General features: G+C 38.0%; 1 protein-coding gene across 12 annotated transcripts in view; it reads left to right on the top strand.

Moving 5' to 3' along the window:
• Positions 1 to 21,056, top strand: part of TRPM1 (transient receptor potential cation channel subfamily M member 1) — a 113,469-nt gene extending 92,413 nt beyond the window's left edge. For 5 of the 12 annotated variants that reach the window (XM_052807903.1, XM_052807898.1, XM_052807893.1 and 2 more), the window contains 10 exons: positions 1,310 to 1,432; positions 1,767 to 1,898; positions 3,929 to 4,057; positions 5,362 to 5,613; positions 6,297 to 6,489; positions 10,278 to 10,298; positions 12,043 to 12,187; positions 14,352 to 14,551; positions 15,705 to 15,837; positions 17,723 to 21,056. In XM_052807903.1, coding sequence (XP_052663863.1) covers positions 1,310 to 1,432; positions 1,767 to 1,898; positions 3,929 to 4,057; positions 5,362 to 5,613; positions 6,297 to 6,489; positions 10,278 to 10,298; positions 12,043 to 12,187; positions 14,352 to 14,551; positions 15,705 to 15,837; positions 17,723 to 19,001 — 2,607 coding nt within the window. In that variant the 3' untranslated portion in view covers positions 19,002 to 21,056. The remainder of the gene's footprint in view (positions 1 to 1,309; positions 1,433 to 1,766; positions 1,899 to 3,928; positions 4,058 to 5,361; positions 5,614 to 6,296; positions 6,490 to 10,277; positions 10,299 to 12,042; positions 12,188 to 14,351; positions 14,552 to 15,704; positions 15,838 to 17,722) is intronic. The other 7 variants (XM_052807900.1, XM_052807895.1, XM_052807906.1 and 4 more) reach the window with 4 other exon arrangements.
• The last annotated feature ends 618 nt before the right edge of the window (positions 21,057 to 21,674 follow it).

Below are 21,674 nucleotides of genomic sequence, written 5' to 3'. Positions count from 1 at the left end.
CTTAGCATGATTGGAATCTGAGAGTGAAGTTGTGGCTTTCAATGAATGATGAGAGCTGTTCATTGAAAACATACACCTTTGATTAAAAATTAGTTGGATACAACCAAAAAGATCTCCATTAGGTGTCCATGCAAAGGGAGTAGAAAGAAAATGAACCAGATGTGGACACATGCTTCTTACATTGCTTAATATTGTACCAGAAGACACAGAGTCGAGACTCAGTGTTGAAAAGAGTGAAATCTGTGCAATTGCATTGTGTGAAACTATGTGATTTTTATTTCCCTCTTCTGTGATTCGATGATATGGTCTCTCTTACTGATTTTTATATTTCCCAGTTGTTGGAATTACAAAGAAACGAGTAATGTCAGGAGGCTGGCACAAAAGAGAAACATGAGTGAGCCAATGTTAAGGAAGCAGAGTAGTGTTTGCTTGTGTATGTTTTCATGTGAATATAATCCTTTCTTTGTTATATTATGCAGTTGCTGTCACCCGTGTGGCAGCCCATCGTGATGGTGCCACCTTCAGTCTCACCTCCTTATTTCCTTAAATCCCCCATTACTGACAAACTGCCATGCCTATCTTCCCAGGTCATACTCCCAAGCTTGCTGACATACATATTGCACTCTCACTGTCATTCTCAATTTATTTCCAGTTTCCCATGTCTCCCTCTTAAACCTGTTGAAAATATTCAAGCAAGTGTCCTGCCTTTCAGATTGCATTGTGGTGCTTTCTAAATCTGTTTATTTATTTCCTTTCTTTTCTCCAAAGGATTAATCAACCTGCTAATGTTCTAGTTTCATTACCACCATTCTTTTCTTTGCTCCTTTTCTGTACTTCGGCAGCTCATGCTTGTGTTTCTGTATCTCAGCAATCTCATATAGTAAAAGAACTCTCTGGGTGCTATCTGCAAAGCTTCTTTTACCTTTTACGAGTTTTTTAACTATTAAAACTAATTATAGTAGGTGACTAAAGTAACTATAAACTCCAGTAAGAAACCTGAAGCCCTCTTCCAACCGCCACTGTGTCCATTCCATGGAATTTCTCTGCACAACTCTAATTCTGGAGCACAATTTCTTAATTGCAGTGTATTCGTGGAGATGGGAAGCCTACCAGGATGCCATCTTTCCATACAAGACCTTATTGCCAATGTTTCATAAGTACTACTTATTCATTTGTGTAGGTTTGAGGATAGCAGAGTTTCTTGAATACTATGCAAAAGAAAATATTGTTTCTGGGAGTTGCCTTGTTATGAAATCTATTAATGTAAACAAATATTGCCATCTGAGTTGAGTTTTTTCTTATTGTACAGGTTATAATGGGGATTCTCTTCCCTCCCACCATCCTTTTCCTAGAGTTTCGGAGTTACGATGATTATTCTTACCAGACATCAAGAGAAAATGAGGAAGGCAGAGAAAAGGAGGAGGAAAATGTGGTCAGTAATGGAGATTATTAGGAAGTTCTAATATCTCAAAAGTGCTCAGTTTTCTAATTTCTCTGATTATGCTATAGGTCGCTCAGGTTAAAATCTCAACTGCCGCTGTGGGATAAAAATCAATGAAGAGTTTTGGGAGTGCATAGGCCGGATTCTCAGGGTGTGTAAATTATCTGTGTAGTTGCACAGATTTATGGAATTTGTATTTTTAAAAAGAGGTCTGTTGCTCAGAGGAAGCATCGTGTGGTTAACAGTTGGGTGGGGCTGTAGTTGAGGGAAAGCTACTATTTTTACTATTGTACATAGATGAAAACTAACAACTTTGGTCTTCTAGGATGCAAATGTGGATACAGGCTCCCGAAAAGGAGATGAAGAGAATGGAAATAAAAAACAAAAGAGCCTTCCAATTGGAACAAAGATCTATGAATTCTATAATGCACCTATTGTCAAATTTTGGTTCTACACAGTAAGTCATGATGATTAAACTGATAGTGATCGTTTTTCTCACACCTGTGAAACTTAAAGGATTCCAATGTAAAAATAATAGCCAAGTAATAAGTAAATAGTACTGACTTTAATGGCATCTGATGAATAAAGTGTTCCCTTTATTCAGAGAAAAATGCATAGACAATGAAACAGAATGAGTAACTGAAGCTTATGCTGTGGGCCTCTAAAGCTCCTACACACTTTGAAGGAGGCCCTGTCTCGCTAACCATATGCCAAACTCGGTGCAAGCTCCACAATCCAGTCACTCAATCCAAACTAGGCTGGATCCTCTTGCTTTCTAAAGGCTCTGGCTTCTGTTCTGTGTTGAAATGTACTTTAGGACCCAACAAGTAATGCCATAGTATCAGTGCTTGCCATTTACTCTGTTGACAGGCTGAGATAAGTGCAACTGAGATGGAAGCACAGATCCCAGTCTGCTAAGACTTAATAGGTACTCTTCTCTTATTTAAATAATTGAAACCAATCTAAACTAAACTATTTATTTTTGACAAGCATCTGATTTCCTCTTTAGTGCCTCAAGAATTATCTGGCGCTAAACTCTGTTTTAATAAAACAGAAAAAGTATTCATGCTACTGCTCATAAATTTTGTGTGTGCCCTGTAAAAAGGATACTGGTTTCTTTTTTATTCAAAGTTAGGGCTTCTGATGTCTAGTATGTCATAATATTATCTAGGGTTTTAGTTTTAGCGCATCGTTAATCACAAAACACTACTGATCCCTTTCTGCTGCCTGTATTAATAATTGAAAAGCAAAACTCCTATTTAATTTCAAAGAAAAGTATCCAACATGGTTTCACAGTGTTAAGAAATTACATTTTACTAGATTAAAAAAGCCCCAGGTACAAAGGGCCCGAGTGCCTCGGAGTTGTTGTTTTGCTTCTTTCAATAAATGAGGTAATTCAGCTGTCTGGATCATATGTTCCACAGCATCTGTCATTCCATCAGCTGCTGGATGCCCATGGCCTCTGCCAGTGTGCATGGCAGCTATAGGAAGAGCATTGCAGCAGGCCCGCTTCCTTCAGAGAAGAAAACCTTTTTTCTTGTGCAAGTAAGGGTTTCAACAGCTGCATCTTTCACGCATAGCCTCAATGTATGTGTTCATACATGTTTGTATGAATATCACAATTAGGGTGGGCTTCACTTTCATGCATTATGCAGACCCCTCAGCTAAGAGGATTTTACTGCCTTTTGTTTGGTGTTTCTTCTCAGACATGGTGATACAGTCTTCTGTGCTCTTACTGAATTAGGCTTCAGCAAGAAACTTGCTCCTGAGACTAGGGGCTACTTAAAATAACCAAAATATCTGCAGACCCACTGTTCATGCAGATGGGTTTAAGTAACAAGTATAGGAAGAGGTGTTGTAGGGACTTATATATGAAGTCTGTATGCCTCTGGCTTCACATAAATGGTATATTCTGTGTAGATGGTCTCAACCACATTGTTACAGGGTGGAGAAAAGCAAGTGGCCTGTGTGGCTCTTTATTTCCCTTAACCCTCCAGGCAGGTGCTGCTCACAGCCCTGCCTCCCTGTTCTACTTTAGATCTGTTTGGTGGTAGGTAAACATTTCACACTGAGTATCTCATTCTTTAGAAAACTCCATTTTCTCCCTGGAAAATCTTTTGGTTTATTACTGCTTTGTTTCCCTTTTTTTTCCCTGCAAAGCCATTGAATCCATTTTGGTTTCTTAACTCTGAACTTCCAAGATCTCTGAAGTTTTTACTTTGGCCAGTCACCAAAGACTGCTGTCAGGCATGGAGACACACCAGCATCACCAGTTCAACATTTACACCAGCAGTTATAGAAAACTGAGTGATAGCTCTATTGACTTACACTAATAGTCCAGAACTTCCTAATAGAAATTAGTAGAGACTGATTTTTTGTGTGTGTAGAAGTCATCTCAAGTAATTGAATACTGCCTAACTGTGGAAGGATCCTGGGATCCATCACCTAAAGTCCATAAAGGATTTTTTTTTTTTTTTTTTTTTTTAGATATCATACCTTGGTTACTTGATGCTATTTAATTATATCATCTTGGTGCGGATGGAACGGTGGCCATCAGTCCAGGAGTGGATTGTCATCTCCTACATCGTGACGTTGGCTTTAGAGAAAGTAAGAGAGGTAAAGTCTGATCATACCAACATCTCATAATCCTTAAAATGCTCAGTCTTAGAAGTAATAATGGCATGGACTTGTGCAGATAGTTGAGAAGCCATACATGGGAGAGAAGATTCTCATATTCACAGAGTCCCAAAATGCCCACCACTGGAGAGAGTTTCATTTATAACCCATTTCCATACATTAAAACCTTATTTTATTGTGCAAAAAGGTCAGGCAAAAATGCCCTGAGGTCAGTAGTCAAAATGAGTGCTTGCATTCTCTTACGTGTATTTCCAAGGAGGGGCAGGGCCATAACCCATGAAGGAAACTCAGTAGGTACTGTCTTTTTATTACTGATGCAGTCCTTGATAAGAACTAGCATGCAGAGAGATGTTTTGGGGAATTAGCCAGGAGTACTATCTGACTGATCTAGTTACTTTTGTATGAGGAAGATGGCATTAAAACTTCTATTGTATTCAAATGCTGTAGCTTGGTTTGCATTTAGCCTATCCTTCTCTGATTCACAATTCCCACATCTCATACTAACTGTATTTGGAGATAAATATGGATGCCAAGTCAGTAGGTCAGATCTCCTGGTTTAAATGTTATTGATTAAAACCTACAACAAAAAACGCTTAATAAAGCCAAAATAGAAACACAGATGAAAAGGTGGTCCAGAAGAGGGCCACGAAAATGATCAGAGGGCTGGAACAGCTCTGCTATGAAGAAAGGCTGAGAGAGTTGAGGTTGTTCAGCCTGGAGAAGAGAAGGCTCTGGGGAGACCTTACTGCATTACTTCAATATGTAAAGGGGGCTTATAAGAAAGACAGAGAGAGACTATTTACCAGGGCCGGTAGTGACAGGACAAGGGGCAACCGTTTTAAACTGAAAGGTTAGGTTTCGATTGGACATAAGGAAGAGATCTTTTATGATGAGGGTGGTGAGACACTGGAGCAGGTTGCCCAGAGAAGTTGTGGATGCCCCATCCCTGGAAGTATTCAAGGTCAGGTTCGACAGGGCTTTGAGCAACCTGATCTGGTGAAAGATGTCTCTGCCCGTGGCAGGGTGGTTGGACTAGATGATCTTTATAGGTCCCTTCCAACACAAACCGTTCTATGTTTCTATGAAAATGAAGTTTTGCCTGCTAGTAACTAAAAATATTGCTGCTTGAGACAAGTTTTCCTGGCAGTGGAGGGGGTCTCAGACACCTATTGAATGTGACAAGATTGGTCTTTTTTCATGACCATTGCTTCAAAAATGTAACTTGGGAGTTTTTCCTAATGATTTCTTTGTTGTTTTTTTGTTTTGTTTTGTTTTGTTTTCAGATTCTGATGTCAGAGCCTGGCAAGCTGAGCCAAAAAGTGAAAGTTTGGCTGCAGGAATACTGGAATATTACTGACCTGGTGGCTATTTCAGTATTTATGATAGGAGCAATTCTTCGCTTACAGAACCAGCCTTACATGGGTTATGGAAGAGTGATTTACTGTGTAGACATAATTTTCTGGTACATTAGAGTACTAGATATCTTTGGTGTGAACAAATATCTGGGACCTTACGTCATGATGATTGGAAAGATGGTTAGTGCCTAAACTGCTGTAAATTACATATTTCAGAACTTCATGGGAAACTAAATTCAGTTCTGATTTTAAAAAGAGGTTTTCCATCTGAGTAGAACTCTGAATAAAGGCTGTGAAAAAGTTGCCATGTTAATTTCACACACATACACAAGATGCAATACTCTTGCTAATAATTGCTTGATTAGAGAGGTTGGTTGGTTTTTTTTTTTTTTTGAACAAGCCTGTGGAAACTTGTTCACTCTGCCTGCCTTCTGCCTCCCAAAGCCATAGCAATAACAGATTGCCGATACACCAGGATCATCCACAAAACCATCAGTTACGGACAGGAGATGATACAGCAATGATTATATCATCTCTTTGCAGCCGAAGAAGAGGTCTGTGCTGAAAGCACAGCATAGTGCACTTGATGCAAAAGAGAATAGGGATAGCAAAGATTTTAGCATTTTAAGTCTTCTTAAATATAAATCTAGTATTCATTTAAATGACTGGTTTTACTGCATTTTTATGTATGCTTATTTCATGAGCAGTAGTTAAAGTCACAGAATAATATCAAGAAAATTATCCAGGGGGATGTTTTTGTTCTCTTGGTACTTTCTTGTTCAATGCATGCTGGCAAACAGACATGCTGGTGCTACTGTACTACCTGGTGATGATAAGAGCCTCTTTATGGTCTCTCCATGCAGATGATTGACATGCTTTACTTTGTGGTCATCATGCTTGTGGTTCTGATGAGTTTTGGAGTAGCCCGCCAAGCTATCCTGCACCCAGATGAGGAGCCTTCTTGGAGACTAGCTCGCAACATCTTCTATATGCCCTACTGGATGATTTATGGAGAGGTGTTCGCAGACCAGATAGACCGTAAGAGTAGAATTCATAGTAAGAGTCTGTTTCCTGTTTCTGAGGCAGATGATCAGATCCAAATTAATGATTGTTTTTAATTTGGAAGTAGTGTTTTGTCTTTGTGATTATATTGTTGTTGTTGTTTTCTTGTGACAGACTCCAGAGAGACTGAACAGTTTCCTGTTCCCACCTGCATGTTCTGTCTCTCAGTTTATATTCAAATTCAGTTAACACTGAGAGTGATATAGTCTGGAATACTCTCCTGTCCAAGCATATAACTGTATTAAGTGTTTTGTTTACTTGCAGGGATCAACAGAGATAATTCTGAAATGTTCTTTTGAACCAATGTTTTACTGATAGTCAGTTCCAACAGAAGAAGAAAAAAATAAACACCATGGACAGGAGATGAAAATACACATATACTTTCATCTCCAACTCACAGCACAGGCAATGAGCTAATACATTTTTACTCTCATTGATACATCTATCTACTTTCCAGAAATGTTTCCATTTCATAAATCACTCATGTTCTTCTTTTCTACACCTGTAGAAAAAACAAAACAAAAAAGGGAAATTCTGCTTGATTAGCTTTGGGTGTGGAAACAGCCTTTGTTATATAAAAGCTGCACAGTTTAAAAAAAATGTCAGTATTTTAGAGGAGATGGAAACTGTCATGTTACTGCTAGTTTTGTGTTAATATTTGAAATTTGTACAGTCAAACATGCAGCTGGCCTCTTCTAGTGTGTATCACATAGTTTGCACTTATATTACTTCAGATAAAGTGGCTATTTCAGCATTGTGTATGTGTTATTTCAACCATCTGCATATATTGACAAGTAGTAAAGTGGAAGGCTGAAGAAACTGTGAGGTCTTAAGTTCAAAAACCATGAAGATCCATCATGAGAAATCTTTATACCAAATGTCATTAAAGTGTACTTTAATTGCTTAGAAAGGAATAAAATGTCATTAGTCTGTGTCGTGGTTTAACCCCAGCCAGCAACTAAGCACCACACAGCTGCTTGCTCATTTCCCCCCCAGCCCAGTGGGACTGGGGAGAGAATCGGAAAAAAAAAAAAGTGAAACTCGTGGGTTGAGATAAGAACAGTTTAATAGGACAGAAAGGAAGAAAGTAATAATGATAATAATAATGACAATAATAATAATAAAAGAATTGGAATATACAAGTGATGCACAATGCTATTGCTCACCACCCACTGACTGACACCCAGTTAGTCCCTGAGCAGTGATTCCTCCCAGCCACACTACCCCCAGTTTATATACTAGACGTGACATCACACAGTATGGAATATCCCTTTGGCCAGTTTGGGTCAGCTGCCCTGGCTGTGTCCTCTCCCAGCTTCTCAAGCCCCTCCAGCCTTCTTGCTGGCTGGGCATGAGAAGCTGAAAAATCCTTGACTTGGTATAAACATTACTTAGCAACAACTGAAAACATCAGTGTTATCAACATCCTTCTCATACCAAACTCAAAAACATAGCACTATACCAGCTACTAGGAAGACAATTAACTCTATCCCAGCCAAAACCAGGACAGTCTGTTTCTGAACAGTGTACACTGTTCCAAAGATCATATCATCTTTGTTTTCCTTACGAATGCTTGTCTCATTAGTGTAATTTATGATACAGTAAATTACTCTTGACTAATAAAAGGTCAAGCCATCCGTTTATTGTCTGTCATTGCAGTTTCAGTGCACATGTGAGCCAGGATAAGCTCAGGATCTCTCAAGTGGGTTAATTCTCCCATGGGGAGGAATAGACTGTAACAGGGTATCCATTACCTTTGTTCCTCATAATGTGCATTTAAATGCTACTTCACTTTGAACAAAGAATGTTTGCCAATGTAGACAGTTTGATTTCTTTATAAATCAAAACTCATACCTTACCAACAATACTGATCTCTTTAGTGTAAGTGGTGTCCCAGACTTCTCTCATGCTTGTAGTCGTTTCTCAGTTATATACTCAGCATCCTTTGAATTAGAAATCTTCTTCAGCATTGTGAAAGATTTTGGGGAAAAAAAGCTCAGACTTTCCAGTTACACAAGTTCAGTCCAGCTACTTGCTCCATTAACCTTCCCAGGTCAGAAGCTTTGCTGTGTCGGTAGCTTAAACATAAGCTAACTTGGAAATGTGTGGTTTTGTTGTTGTTTTAATATTGAAATAAAAGTGGCTACACAAGGAGTTCTACTGGTATAACTAGACTGCATTACAATTATTCTGTAAATTTCTTATGTCTAGAAGTCTATGGACTGACTTCTGAAGATCTTTTTGCTTTCAATAAGAAATTTTCACACTGATCTTTCCATGGTTCTCTGTAAACACACCACAAAAGCAGCCTCAGAGTCATTGGGGAGTGATTGCTATGGGCAGTCTAACCTGACACTGTGGCAAGTGCTTATGTGTAGTTTTGCCAAGGCCCATGAGTGTAAACAATTTATGGAAAAAAAATTACATCAAATTTTCCACCTGAAAGAAGGTAGTTGGACTTTTGTCAATAGCTTCACTGAGGATAGGATGTCACCTAAAGCTGAAGATGACAAATCACAGAATTGCTGAGGTTAGAAGGCACCTATGGAGATCATCTAGTCGAACTTCCCTGCTCAAAGCAGGGTAAATTAGATCACGTTGCTCAGGGACTGTCCAGTCAGGTTTTTAATATCTTGAAGGATGAAGACCGTGCAGTCTCTCCGGACAACCTGGTTTAAATGGAATTTCATGTTTCTATCTTTGCCCACTGCCTCTTCTCCTTTCACTGGGTACCACTGAGAAGAGTCTGGCTCTGTCGTCTTTACTCCCACCCACCATCAGGTATTGATAACATTGGTAAGATCTCCCTTGACCCTTTTCTTTTCCAGGCTAGATTATCCCAGGTCTCTCAGCCTTCCGTCATTTGTCAGATGCTCCAATCACCTTAATAATCTTTGTGGCCCTTTACTGGAGTCTTTCCAGTATGTCCATGTTTGATTTCTATGGGGTAGCCCAGAAGCAGACACACAAATCCAGATGTGGTTTCACCAGAGCTGAGTAGAGGTGAATAATTACCTCCCTTAACTTCCTGGTAGCACTTTTCCTAATGCAACCCAGGATGCTTTTGTCTGGTTCACTCCATTTAAAAGATGTCCATGAGCAAGAAGTTAGTGGCATCTAGTACTCAACAGCAACATAGTATTAAACAACAGAGAAACCTGAGTTTCTTTCAATAGTGTGATTTTTCTTAACAGTCACCATTTAGGGGTTGGCAAGCAAGTATACATACTGGTAGTCAAAACAGGCTTTACACAGTAATAACATCAGTATCGTGACTATTAACAGAAACATAGCTATTCAATAGAAACAGCTGGCAGACTCAAAGCCAGGGTGGTTCCTAAAAAAAAAAAAAAGGGAGGAAAAAAAAAAAGGAGGAAGTATTTCCATAATAGCTAAAAGAATGATTTTGTGTGATAATTTTGAGTTGTTTTGTGTTTGTGGTGACTGCCAGTTTTGTTGACTTGCCTGAGATACCGTGTATATTTAAATGATCATCTGCCAGAACCATTTAGTGATTTATTATTAATATCATGAATTCACTGCCATATGTAACATTTAGGGAAAACAACATGAAAAGGAAATTGCAGAATGCAATGCATTTTTAACAAAGATGTTTCTAAGCATATGTCTCTACTGTTCTGACATTTGACTTGATTACCTTTTCTTGGTGGCAAAACTGTATTTTCAATCATCTTTTTTGTGGTTTTTTTCCTATATTATTCTATTTTCTTTCTTTCTTTCCTGCCTCCTTTTATATTTCATTCCTTTGGAATGCTGTTCAGTCTATGCCATGGAAATTAATCGTAAGTCTCCTGTGGAGAGCTGACTATCTCATTTAGCTGAATATGTTCATTAATCTTTTTCTTCACTAGATACTAGCATTTTAACTATAGGGCTTATCCAATATTCAGGTGTGAATCTTGTTTTTCTACTGTAATAGTTTTATTTGAAAAGAAACAGAGGAAAAATACTTTATTTTAATACAGATTGTAGGTCAGAAGTTTTAATTGAGCTTATGTGGTTGCTATGACTTGTCTCTAGTACATTGACAGTAAAATAATCCTTTTTAAAAATTATGATGCATGAGTGTCATGGTATAATTAATTCCTTTTGATTACTTACATACAATGTTAGTGTTTCTTTGGCAGTACTTTCATTGGTCCATGTGAATAATATTATGATTTGCTTGACTTTCCTGTTATACTTTTCTTATGATAAATGGGAAGAATGTAGGTCTGATGTTTGAAAAGCAAGTAAAATATATTTTATTAATCATAGTCTAAATATCTCTTTCAGTCCACAGTAAATAAGATTAGTCTGTTTTCAAATAATTTGAAGTATTTTTCAGGTGAGGTTGAAGCATTGGGTTTTTTGCAAAATGCTTAAAAAATGGTTTGTCTATTCACATAAACTAAATCTGTAATGAACTCATTGTCAAACTTAGTATTTACTAAGATTCCAGCTAAAGAATCTGTGGTTGATAAGCATTTTACCTGCTACTAAATGGTTCCAAAAGTTAGCCTTGTATTTGAAATAAGATACATTGGCACTGCACTTAAAAACAGAACAAACTTGCTGCATTTACCCAACTCCAAGATAGCTCTTACCCCAAGACAACCTATGTATTCTTAGGATTACTTCAGGCAATTTTTTTATATCAAATTGATCAATATTCTCAATTTTTGTCTCATTCTCACCAGTCTATTTTGCTGTTACTATATAATTTTCATTTTATAATTTTATCTCTTTGGTTTAAAATTTTATCTAGAATTTAGAATTATTGTGAAAAATAAGGGAAACAGAAATTGGCCTGAAAGTGGTGGCAGGGCCACCTGCTAGCAACTTTAACAGCCCCAGACAGGACAAGTAATAGTCTAGGGTCCATCTAGGGAGTCCAGTCTAGGGCAAAAGGAGACAGGGCCAGAGACAGAAGAAGGGTCCATCCAGAGGACAAACACAGGTCCAAGGTCCATCCAGGAGGCAGGGCTGAGACCTGCACACCTGACATAGCTCAGGCAGGAACAGGTATGCATAGAGGGTATAGGCGTAGATTCCAGGTGAGGCTGGTCAGGATCATTAAGGCCTCTTTAGTACACTCAGGGCCCCCGATAAAGGTTTAATTTATGCTCAGCAATCTGGGACCACTAAGTAAATCCTTTTGTATCTTTGGCAAGATGTGCACAGAAGTTTGGTTGGAGAATTTTTTTTTTAATTCCACTATTAATATGTATATATGCACATTAAGATCTTGTCCTAGACTATTACGATGAGAAAAAGAAAATCCATATGAATTTGAAGAGAAAGCCACACTGTACACAGTAAACTTGGAGCTACCTCTCTGTTCACTATTATGGGGAATTATTTTTGTATGCTGTAGTTAGAAGCAGAATTTGAAGTAGAAATTATACATACTTGCTACTGGAAATAAACCAATAAAATTTGTTTAGCTTGACAAATTTTATGCATGTGTCATCATTAAATAAATGTGAATAGTGTTTTTAAGTATCGGGCAATTTATGAAAAATAACTTTCATGTTTTTTCTTCAGCTCCTTGCGGGGACAATCTTTACGATGATGATGGTAAACGCCTCCCTCCATGTATACCAGGGGCCTGGCTCACTCCTGCTATTATGGCCTGTTACCTCTTGGTAGCAAATATCCTGTTGGTAAACCTGCTGATTGCTGTCTTCAAGTATGTAAATGATCATGCAGTATCTTTACTTTCTTATTGCTGAAATAAAAGTTTCTTTGGGAGCCCATCAACTGATTTTGCAAGGGTTTGCATTTGTACTCAGAATCTAATTAGTCTATGAACATGACTGGCAAATACTTGGAATAGTGTATATACTGGGAAACAGTGGAGGAAAGGTTGTTTCGAATTTGCCAGCAATTGCAGTAATGCATACGAGAGAATCTGGCTACTTGCAATTACCATTTGGTGGATAGTGACAGGCCTCAGGACTGCTCTGGAAAGATGAAAAATAGAATCCATGAAACCTGCTACATACATGATGGAAGCCCATGTAACTACTAGCAAACATGATTCTGTGATAGAACTGCAGGATGAAAATCTGAACATCAAAAGCAGGAGGCATTTCCGCTATTGATACATCATCTGGCTGCTTTTTCTTTCTTCTTCTTGTTTTGCTTTTCATTTAGACAGAGAAATTAGAGCCTTGCAGAGTTCTTGTATGAGCCAGAAAAGGAGTCTATATTGCCTTGAACCAAGAGAAAGGACAGCTACATGTTGCCAAGATCTGTGGCCAGTCCAAGCAATGTGCACTATGCATATTCTTAATGTTATTCCACAAATCTATATTTAGAATTCTCTGGAGTAAAACTAAATAAGTTTCTGCTGCTTATTCTTTCTATCCACAGTTATGTTGCATGCTTTTCCTGTCATGAGCTAGGGATTGAAAAAAACAAAACAAAACAAAACTTGAAATAACTACTTGCTAGTAAGACTTTCCGAACACACCACCTGAGAAAAGCAGGTGATCCTTTTTTGATGCCCATAAACATGTAGGGTGGAAGGGCTTGTTGGCCTAAGTAGCTGATGTCGCAACCACAAAAATAGTTCATCGTGTGCCCAGAAATCTACAGCTCACAAAGCCTGTCTTTCATTTGATGTATGTAGCTCAAAAGGTCATGAATTTTGAAGTGCTCAAACGCCAGTCACATCGCTAGGGGAAAGGCAAAGAATCTTACAATGGTAGCTATTATTGGCTGAAGGACCAAGGAATCAGCAGTTTGGGAAGTAGGTCATTCTGTTAACTCCTGCCACCCCAGCATGGTTGCAAGGGGGTGAGATCTAGCTGGGGAATTCCTGCTATGCAGGAGACACAGAATGAAGGCAGATTGTCATTCATCATTGGTAAATAATCTCATGTATACTTAGCCAAAAGAAACCAAAAGCTATGTGAACTCAAGAATTCTCTGATTTCAAAGAGATATTTTAACTGGTTTTGTGACTGTAGATACTCTAAAGCACAGAAAGTTAGAAAAGAAGTGGACAGAAAATATAAAAAAGGAAGTGCCAATATCATCATCGTCGTCGTCAGAGCGAGCTGTCTGAGCATACTTTAAAATAGCTTGAAAAGCTTTATCTAAGACAGAACATAAAGTCTGCTTTCTCTTAGTTGGTATTTCATAACCTTGACTATTGTTATCTCCGGATTGAATACTATCACTTATACTCCTTCATATCCACTGCATCACAAAATAAAACATCTTTATAACACACCTTATTTTGGTGTAGAAATGATGAGGCCATGGCTTCCAAGAACAAATTCCTTTACAAGAATATGTACCATGTTTTTGAGTCAGAAGTTTGAGTGAATAAAGTTTGAATTTAGGACATCTTGTAAAACTTGAAAAGTCTTCTATGTAGGTCAAGCTGATTAGCATATTAAAGGCAAACTATGTGAAGCTTCTGGGTTTAGCATACAAAATACCTTTCATGGATTTAATACTTTGTGTAATATCAAATACTGGCATGTGTTAAAAGAAATACTTTATAACCAAGCCCCAAAATACCAATTATGTGATTCATAAATTGTGCAAGTTTCTTTTTACTAACACCTACAAGACTTTATACAGTAGGAGCAAATAGTCTAAGATGGTGCATAAGGGATGCAGAGCACCTTCTGCTTTGCTGTCCTCAAAAGGAGTAGTGAAATCATGAGTTCAAGTTAATCATCAGTTCAGCAAGTTCAGCAGCATCAACAAAGAGCTGAACCAAGCAAGTCATGTGGCCTCGTGTTGTTATTTAGCTGCTACTTTTTTCAACATAGTACTTGCTCAATGATAAGTAAACTTAGGGGCTTAATAGAAACTGTACCTATGTTCCCTTTCAGCAATACCTTCTTTGAGGTAAAATCAATATCCAACCAAGTCTGGAAGTTTCAGCGGTACCAGCTGATCATGACATTCCATGACAGACCTGTCCTCCCACCGCCAATGATTATCTTCAGCCACATCTACATAATCATCAAGCGAATCTGCTGTCGCTGCAAGAAGGGTGAAGGAGACCAGGATGAGCGTGACAGGGGACTGAGTATGCAAGAAATCTTCTCTAAATTGAACTCTTTGCACCATATTAGCAGAAAGCAGCAGCTTTTCCAATGCTGAACTACTTTGTTCGCGTTGACGGTCAAGTGTATTTGCAGAAGACAGTATGGGACAAAGTTTATATCAAGTTAACAGCTCTTGAGCTCTGTGGGCTCCTGAGAATATGCAATGGTGTGCTGCTAATGAAGACTTTCTTTAACATGCTTTCTTTAAAACAGTGAAATGACATCTACTTAATCCAGTTTTACCAAGTTCTAGTGAAGTCCATATGTTGGGAAGGGCAAATAGGAAATTGAGAAGAAGGGATCACAGTTTCCAATGTCATCTGTAGTGTCAGCTCTGATTGTGAGCAATCTGTGTCTAAGAGTATCCCCACTTTCATTTCTCCATGTTAGAGATTTATCTGTCATTTCACAGGGGAACTGTGAGGATTCTTCTCCTAACATAGTCTGTAATTGTTGATTATTATTTTCATTATATGCCTCATTGAAATAATCAGATGCTCACAATTATCCCTGTATTTCTACATTTCACAGGAAACATATTTCTGTACAATATGCTTCTGAGTTAAAAAAGGGAAAAAAGTAAATGTAATACTCCCTCCAAATACAGAGACAAATTCAAATAAAGGATTAAATGTTCTGAAGAGCTTGTATTTCCCTTGGATTTTCCTTACATGATTATAAGTTTTTGAAGCTCTTATCCAAAGAACGTCTAGAAAACAATCTGTTATATTAGATTATCTGTTGCCTATAACTGGCATCCTCTTAAGAACAATATTTGAATGAAGGAACAGTCAAACTGGCAGAGATTGCCCTAGTCTTTATCCTGTAAAATCTAGTCAGTTTGTTCAATGCGTAGCTCTGCTGTTAAAAAGTGCAAAGGTCATTGAGAAAATATCGCCCCCAGTGGATGGTCATAAAAGGAGATGATAGTCATAATGTATTACATTGCCTTCACGGCTGTGGCCATCTTTGGCTAAGCGCTCATTCCCTATTTACAAAATCATCTGTTCATTTAGTGCAGGAGTAGAATCTGCAGTATCCATATGTCCAAAATAATCTGCTAAATTGGATTTAAATTGACTGCCAGAACTTCAGAAAAAGGAAACTCATATTGTGTTCTTCTGTTTTGCACAGAGTTATTTCTGAATGATGAAGAGCTAAAAAAACTGTATGAGTTTGAAGAGCAGTGTGTAGAAGAATACTTCCAGGAAAAAGAGGATGAACAGCAATCATCTAATGATGAACGCATCAGAGTTACCTCTGAAAGGTACCTATTATAAGAAAAAAACCACACCACTTATCTGGAACAATATTTGCCTTTTTGTGTCTTCATTATAACTAAAGTTGAGTTAAAGTACAAAAGATTTAGATCTTGAAGAAAACCACCACCAATTCAGAAGCTGATCTGAATCCTGAGTAAATATCTGTGCAGGTACATCTCTCACAAGAGCAAGCTTTTTCTTGTTCCTACTGGTATGTCACTAAGGCTGCTGGTTTGGGAAGCTTTGGTGTAAGAACACTTTTGTTCATAGTGAATTTTTTCCCTCTCACCCATCTGAAGATCACAGTTATGCTTTTTATCCGTTTGAGCAAATTACTACTTGTTGACCTTCCAACAGCTCATCCAACCATGAGAAACATGTTGGAGCTTAATGACAAAAGCACTCACGATTCTTCCCTTAGACCTACGGTTTACACTAGGGTCCAGCACTCAAAACTGCTGAATTTTAATCTCTGCCACAGATTCTCTTGGAAGCTTTGAACAAGGCATTTAGCCAGTATGAACTTCCCCATTTAAAAGACAGGGGATATTCATATGTAAATCATTAAGCTATTCTGAGGACTAGGTAATGTTTGCATATTGCTGTGTAAGCACACAGTGATAATGGCAGCAGCACTTTTTTACCAGGTCACTTGGCAGGACTGTTCCCAAAGGCTCTGCCTATTCTGTTACTAGTTCTAAGCAAGTGAAAGGATGGGGTCTTTTGTCACTTCCTTGAAATTATGAAGAATTTGCCCTGTAAGGAAAATGATACACAGTTTAAACACTCTCTCACCTTAATCTACCTCACAGTATTCTGATGATGAACTACTCCATCTACTCCCTCTCTCTCTCTCTCTCCCCCCCCCCTCACCCCCCACCCCCCCATTTCTTATGAAGTAGCTCTGTGAGCCATATAATTCTTTAATGGATAAACATCTTTCTCTTGGAGGAAAGCCCTGAACATCTTGCATTATTATATGTGAAGTTTAAGAATAGAGAAGTAAATGAAATCTGCTACATGTATTTGCGTAGTTTCTATCACACTATTTATCCATAGCAATTTGTCAAAATCCTAGGCATTGTGGCAGAGAACAAAGCAGGGCTGATAAGCCTCACTGATTCACTATGGTCTATGGCCACAAAGCAGATTTGCATATTTCTCATGGCTTCTTGCTCCAGATGCTTCCTCACCTTTTGTGTGCGAGAGCAAAAGAATGTTAATTTAATTTCCACAGTTGATTTACTAGTGTATGATCTCTAAGTCAAATTCTAATGCATTATTTTTATATGCATTCTTCTGGTACCATCACTTCCATTATGATATAAATGATAAAAGAAAATGGGAAAAAGTATTATTTTAATTGAACTAGACAGTAATTCCACTCCCTTCAGCTGATACATAATTGAAAGGTATTTCAAGAGTGAAAGTAATCCGATATGCACCAGCATTATGTTCTCTCTCACACAGCTACAAAACCTGTTTTACAACATGCGTTGATGCTATTTTAAGTCATCCTGTGAGCATGTCATTAGAAAGTATTTTTCATATAGTTAATTGATGCTTCACAGTGAAAGGACAACTGAATGTGAAGTGGGTGGCACACTCAGAAATGTTAATAGTAGGCTGTCCCTAAGGGCTGCAACTCTTTGTACTCTCCTGACATGTAAATAAGGGCAAAGTTCAAACAGCCCTCTAATATGGTGTATGGAAAGCATAGATAACAGGAAAATGCATGTGCTTTTGATGCTACACATAGGAGAAAAGAATGAGGCATGATACATAGCACAAAATTCTGCCTTATGAAGAAATCAGTAGCTGGGTGCCTATAACAGGTTACTGCACCATTCCCCAGCTTCTGTTCTATGCTTCCTCTTTTATACCCAACAGAGTTGAAAATATGTCTATGAGGCTAGAAGAAGTGAATGAAAGAGAACATTTTATGAAAGCTTCTCTTCAAACAGTCGACCTTCGACTCTCTCAATTGGAAGAACTATCTGGTCGGATGGTGAATGCTCTTGAGAAGCTGGCAGGTATTGACAAATCTGAGCTGACATACACACGTTCACGGGCTTCGTCTGAGTGTGATGTTGCATATCTCCTAAGGCAAAGCAGCGTTAACAGCTCTGATGGCTACAGCATGTACAGATACCATGTCGGTGGCGATGAGTTAACATATGATGACAGTACCACTCCTATGTCACCAGCCATGGGATTGCATAAAAAAGCCCATTCTATTGGTACCAGAGAAGATGGAGCAGACCCAAGGATGCTGGTTCCAGAACACCACACCAATCTCCATTATACCTGTAGTGCTAATGCAGGCACCACAGCAGATTACAGTAAGTCTACATTAGAAATTGCGCAGAATGTTTCCAGACCCCATTCTGGTTCAGGTGGTTTGGGGGATGAAAAGCAGGGGCTTTTCAAGAGTGATGGAATGGTTCCTCAAAGTATAAACCAGATGGATGCTGTTACAAACAGACAGTCAGTACCAAGATCAGATTTTCAGAACACTCAGTTAAAAGTCGAACGTACCAAGTTAGAAGCAACCATCTCTTATCCCTTGGACAAATCTAAAGCAATGCGCTATTTTCCTCCTGAAACATTCAGTGCTTGTCAGACCACTATGATGAAGTCAAGGAGCTTTATATTTGCACAGGGTGGGAAGCTGGTTGGAGGAGTTAACAACTGGACCACGGAGTATAGTACCATCATGGATCAGGTGTGCCCTTCTACAATTGAACAATGGGCCACAGAGTGGAAATACGAAGTTGAGCAGCAACTTTCTCAAGAACGTCCTCCAGAATACCCTGGTTTTATTTCTGAAGCAGAAATGCAAGCAGAGCAGAAACAGTTACAGATGGACACAGATGATGACAGTAATGTTGGTGAAGCAGGTATGAGTGCCTCTTACACATCTATGCCTGCCACTGTAAAGGCTGAGAAAGAGAATTTACTATCAGTAAAGCCAGAAAGGACTTCTGGGTTCCCATCAGTACGGTCAAAGAGTTTGCACAGCCATTCTCGGAAAGCCAAGTCTATAAAGGACAGATTAAATAGACCAGGACATGCCAGCAGCGTAACTAATTTGGTGGTAGCATTTGGCAGTGCAACAGAAGAACAGAAAGCTAGGCAAGAAAACCCATCCACAGAAACTGAATGTTAAAGTGGCTCATGGCCCCTGTTTTATCAACAGTCAAAAAAGCAGCATGACTAATTGAACAAATTATGGATTTTTAAATTAATTTCAAAAGAAGAATTTTGCATGTGTTTCTTTTAATTTTAAACTTAATAGATATTTGTTCAGTTCTTAAATAAATGCTTGCTGGGTCAGGTGAAAGGGAGATGTTCTCTCAGAGGCAGATAAAAAGTAGGCACAGTCCACAGATGCCAACAGTATAGATCTTTCTTTGTTCCATTTTGACCTCCCTCATAAGCTCGTTTACTGACAAGCTCTTTATAAAAGCTCTTGAAAGAAGGACAATATTATGTAATAATTTAGAAAATGTTTTTTCTTCTTTTTTATCAGAAGACTTCTTAAACTGAACAAATTTTTAACCAGCCTTAGTTTTTGTCCTTACCTATGCAGCTGGTTTCTTTGTGGCCATTGTGTTTTTCAGATCAAACCAAAATTGTTGGAGGCAAGGAAAAATTATGCAGTCCCCTCTTTCACTTCCGATTTCATGCATGCTGCTTAGCTCCTCTTTCAGAAAGGCACAACATAGCAGTTATCATCCATTAAAATAGGTCTGAGTGGCAAAATACAGTTGTGTTTGGAGAAACCTGACTTGGAAAGCCATGTGTAGACATATTCTTGACCTGTCCTTGAGCTTTAGTGACATAATATTGCTTTCAGGATCATATCTGTCCCCACCCCAAAGCATGCTGACAGCCTTAAACTGTTGAAAAACAGTGATCATTGTTTCAAACTGTTTAGGGAGATTTTAAGTATATGAACTATATAGAGTTTTTAATAATATGAGTCCAAGATCTGCATTAGTGTTTTGTATAAATGGGGATTACAACAGAAGTCCATGTAGAGTAAGAATCTGGCTTTTTAAAAATGCCTGCAGAGGAGAACCAAACCAAATCAAAACAGGAAAGGTGTTCTGATCGGGCAAGATCAAAATGTAGCCAATCTGTGTTTGAAGCAAATCTGCTGTGACAAATTCATCTTTCATTTTGCAATTTCATTATGATGACACATGAGGAACAAGGAACAGTTTCTAGGAGTCAGTCTAAACAAAAAATAATTTTTCCAGGTGAGAATAGAAATTCCATACATTTTCTTGAGTAAATTTCAAAAACAAATGTCAAAGGGAAAAAAGGTCTCTACAGTGAAAGTGTTTTCTATCCCTTAACAACTAAGACTGGAAAGCCACATCTATAGCTACAGTTTCCCAGCACACTTGTCTCAACAGCAGCATTCTAAGTACTAGGTTTTGATAGTTTTCTTCATAATAGTATGATGTTATTTGCCTCATTCTTCTCTGTTACCTTTTAAGAATTTTGTTTTCCCAAATACTCAGCACCTCTCTTTTCAGGGGATGCGTACCAGTGAACAGACAAGAAAGAAAACGAGTTAAAGGCATGTTACTTGTTCACAGAATACTGGTCAAAAGTTTATGCTTAATTCATTAACCATCAGGACTTATTCATATACTATTTTGAAGACAGAATTTCTTTTTTTTCTCCCACCATCAGCTCCACAGTTTGTAGGTCTCAGTATCCCCCTTGATAATGCTGCTTACAGCTTTTTGAAATGCAGAGATTGATGGAACACTCTACAGATGCATTGATGGCATCAGCTTTTTATTGTTTGTATTATATTTTCATACTCCATCCATACTTACACCTTGAAGTACTGTTACCACACTGAATGATCATGGTAACTGCATAGACATTTCTGAAAGTTCAGTCATCATTTACTACAGATTTTTGCTAGCTTGGTCTTGTTAGCAGGTTTATTGGTTTCACTGTTGTCAGAACAGTGTTGACATTTTGCTTTTCATGTGGGCTTCTCTTTTATTCAACTTTAGGGAACTTGATGTTTTGTAAAAACAGAATGACATTTGAAATTTTTTCACTTCCATGTTTACTTCTGTGTTACCATTGTATGCAACTATATAGCCATTTTGTATGTGTGGTTAAAATAGCCTCCAATTTGCCAATGCCTTTTTATTGTTTGCCTGCACACTCGCCAGAAAGTGATTCATTAACAAACACAAAGGGATGCAGCTTTTCAGCACTTTGCTAAACAAGCAGTATGCATTGTGGAAGAAAATACAGTGTGTTGCATACCTCTTGTTACATTGTCTTTATAAAATGTGTGTTAAATCATGCTCTGTTTGACCAGTTATTTTCTTAGCATTTACATTACAAATTTATCAGATAGCGTGTAGATTTCAAGCAAAAACATTTTACCTTTGTATTTATTTACTTCCTTTGTGTAAAAATATCTATAAAGAAATACATCAAAAATATGTGAAATTAATTCAGTATAACAAATTTTTCACTATAATGATATCAAAGCACTTCACTTACCTGTTTCTTCTTATGCAGTGCATGGGCTGAACATTTTCTAAGCAAAGTTTCTTTTTCAACATTTGCCAGTAATTTTCCATAAAGTTCTGTATACAGTGATGACTTTATAAGGATTGGATATTTTCTGTGCTCTTGCATAGCATGAACTGAAATGATAACCTCTCTGCCATTAAATGTGAAGTAACTACATTGGCTTTGGCAGTTATTTTAGACATACAGCCGTTTTAATAAGATTTAAATATGGCTCTGTATGTGCATAGAAGACTGATAGTAGATTTGGAGCACACTAAACAGA

Source organism: Harpia harpyja, chromosome 14, assembly GCF_026419915.1.
Source record: "Harpia harpyja isolate bHarHar1 chromosome 14, bHarHar1 primary haplotype, whole genome shotgun sequence".
Lineage (NCBI taxonomy): Eukaryota > Metazoa > Chordata > Aves > Accipitriformes > Accipitridae > Harpia > Harpia harpyja.
The sequence above is the reverse complement of the archived record's forward strand: the minus strand, read 5'-3'. Positions and strand labels throughout refer to the sequence as shown.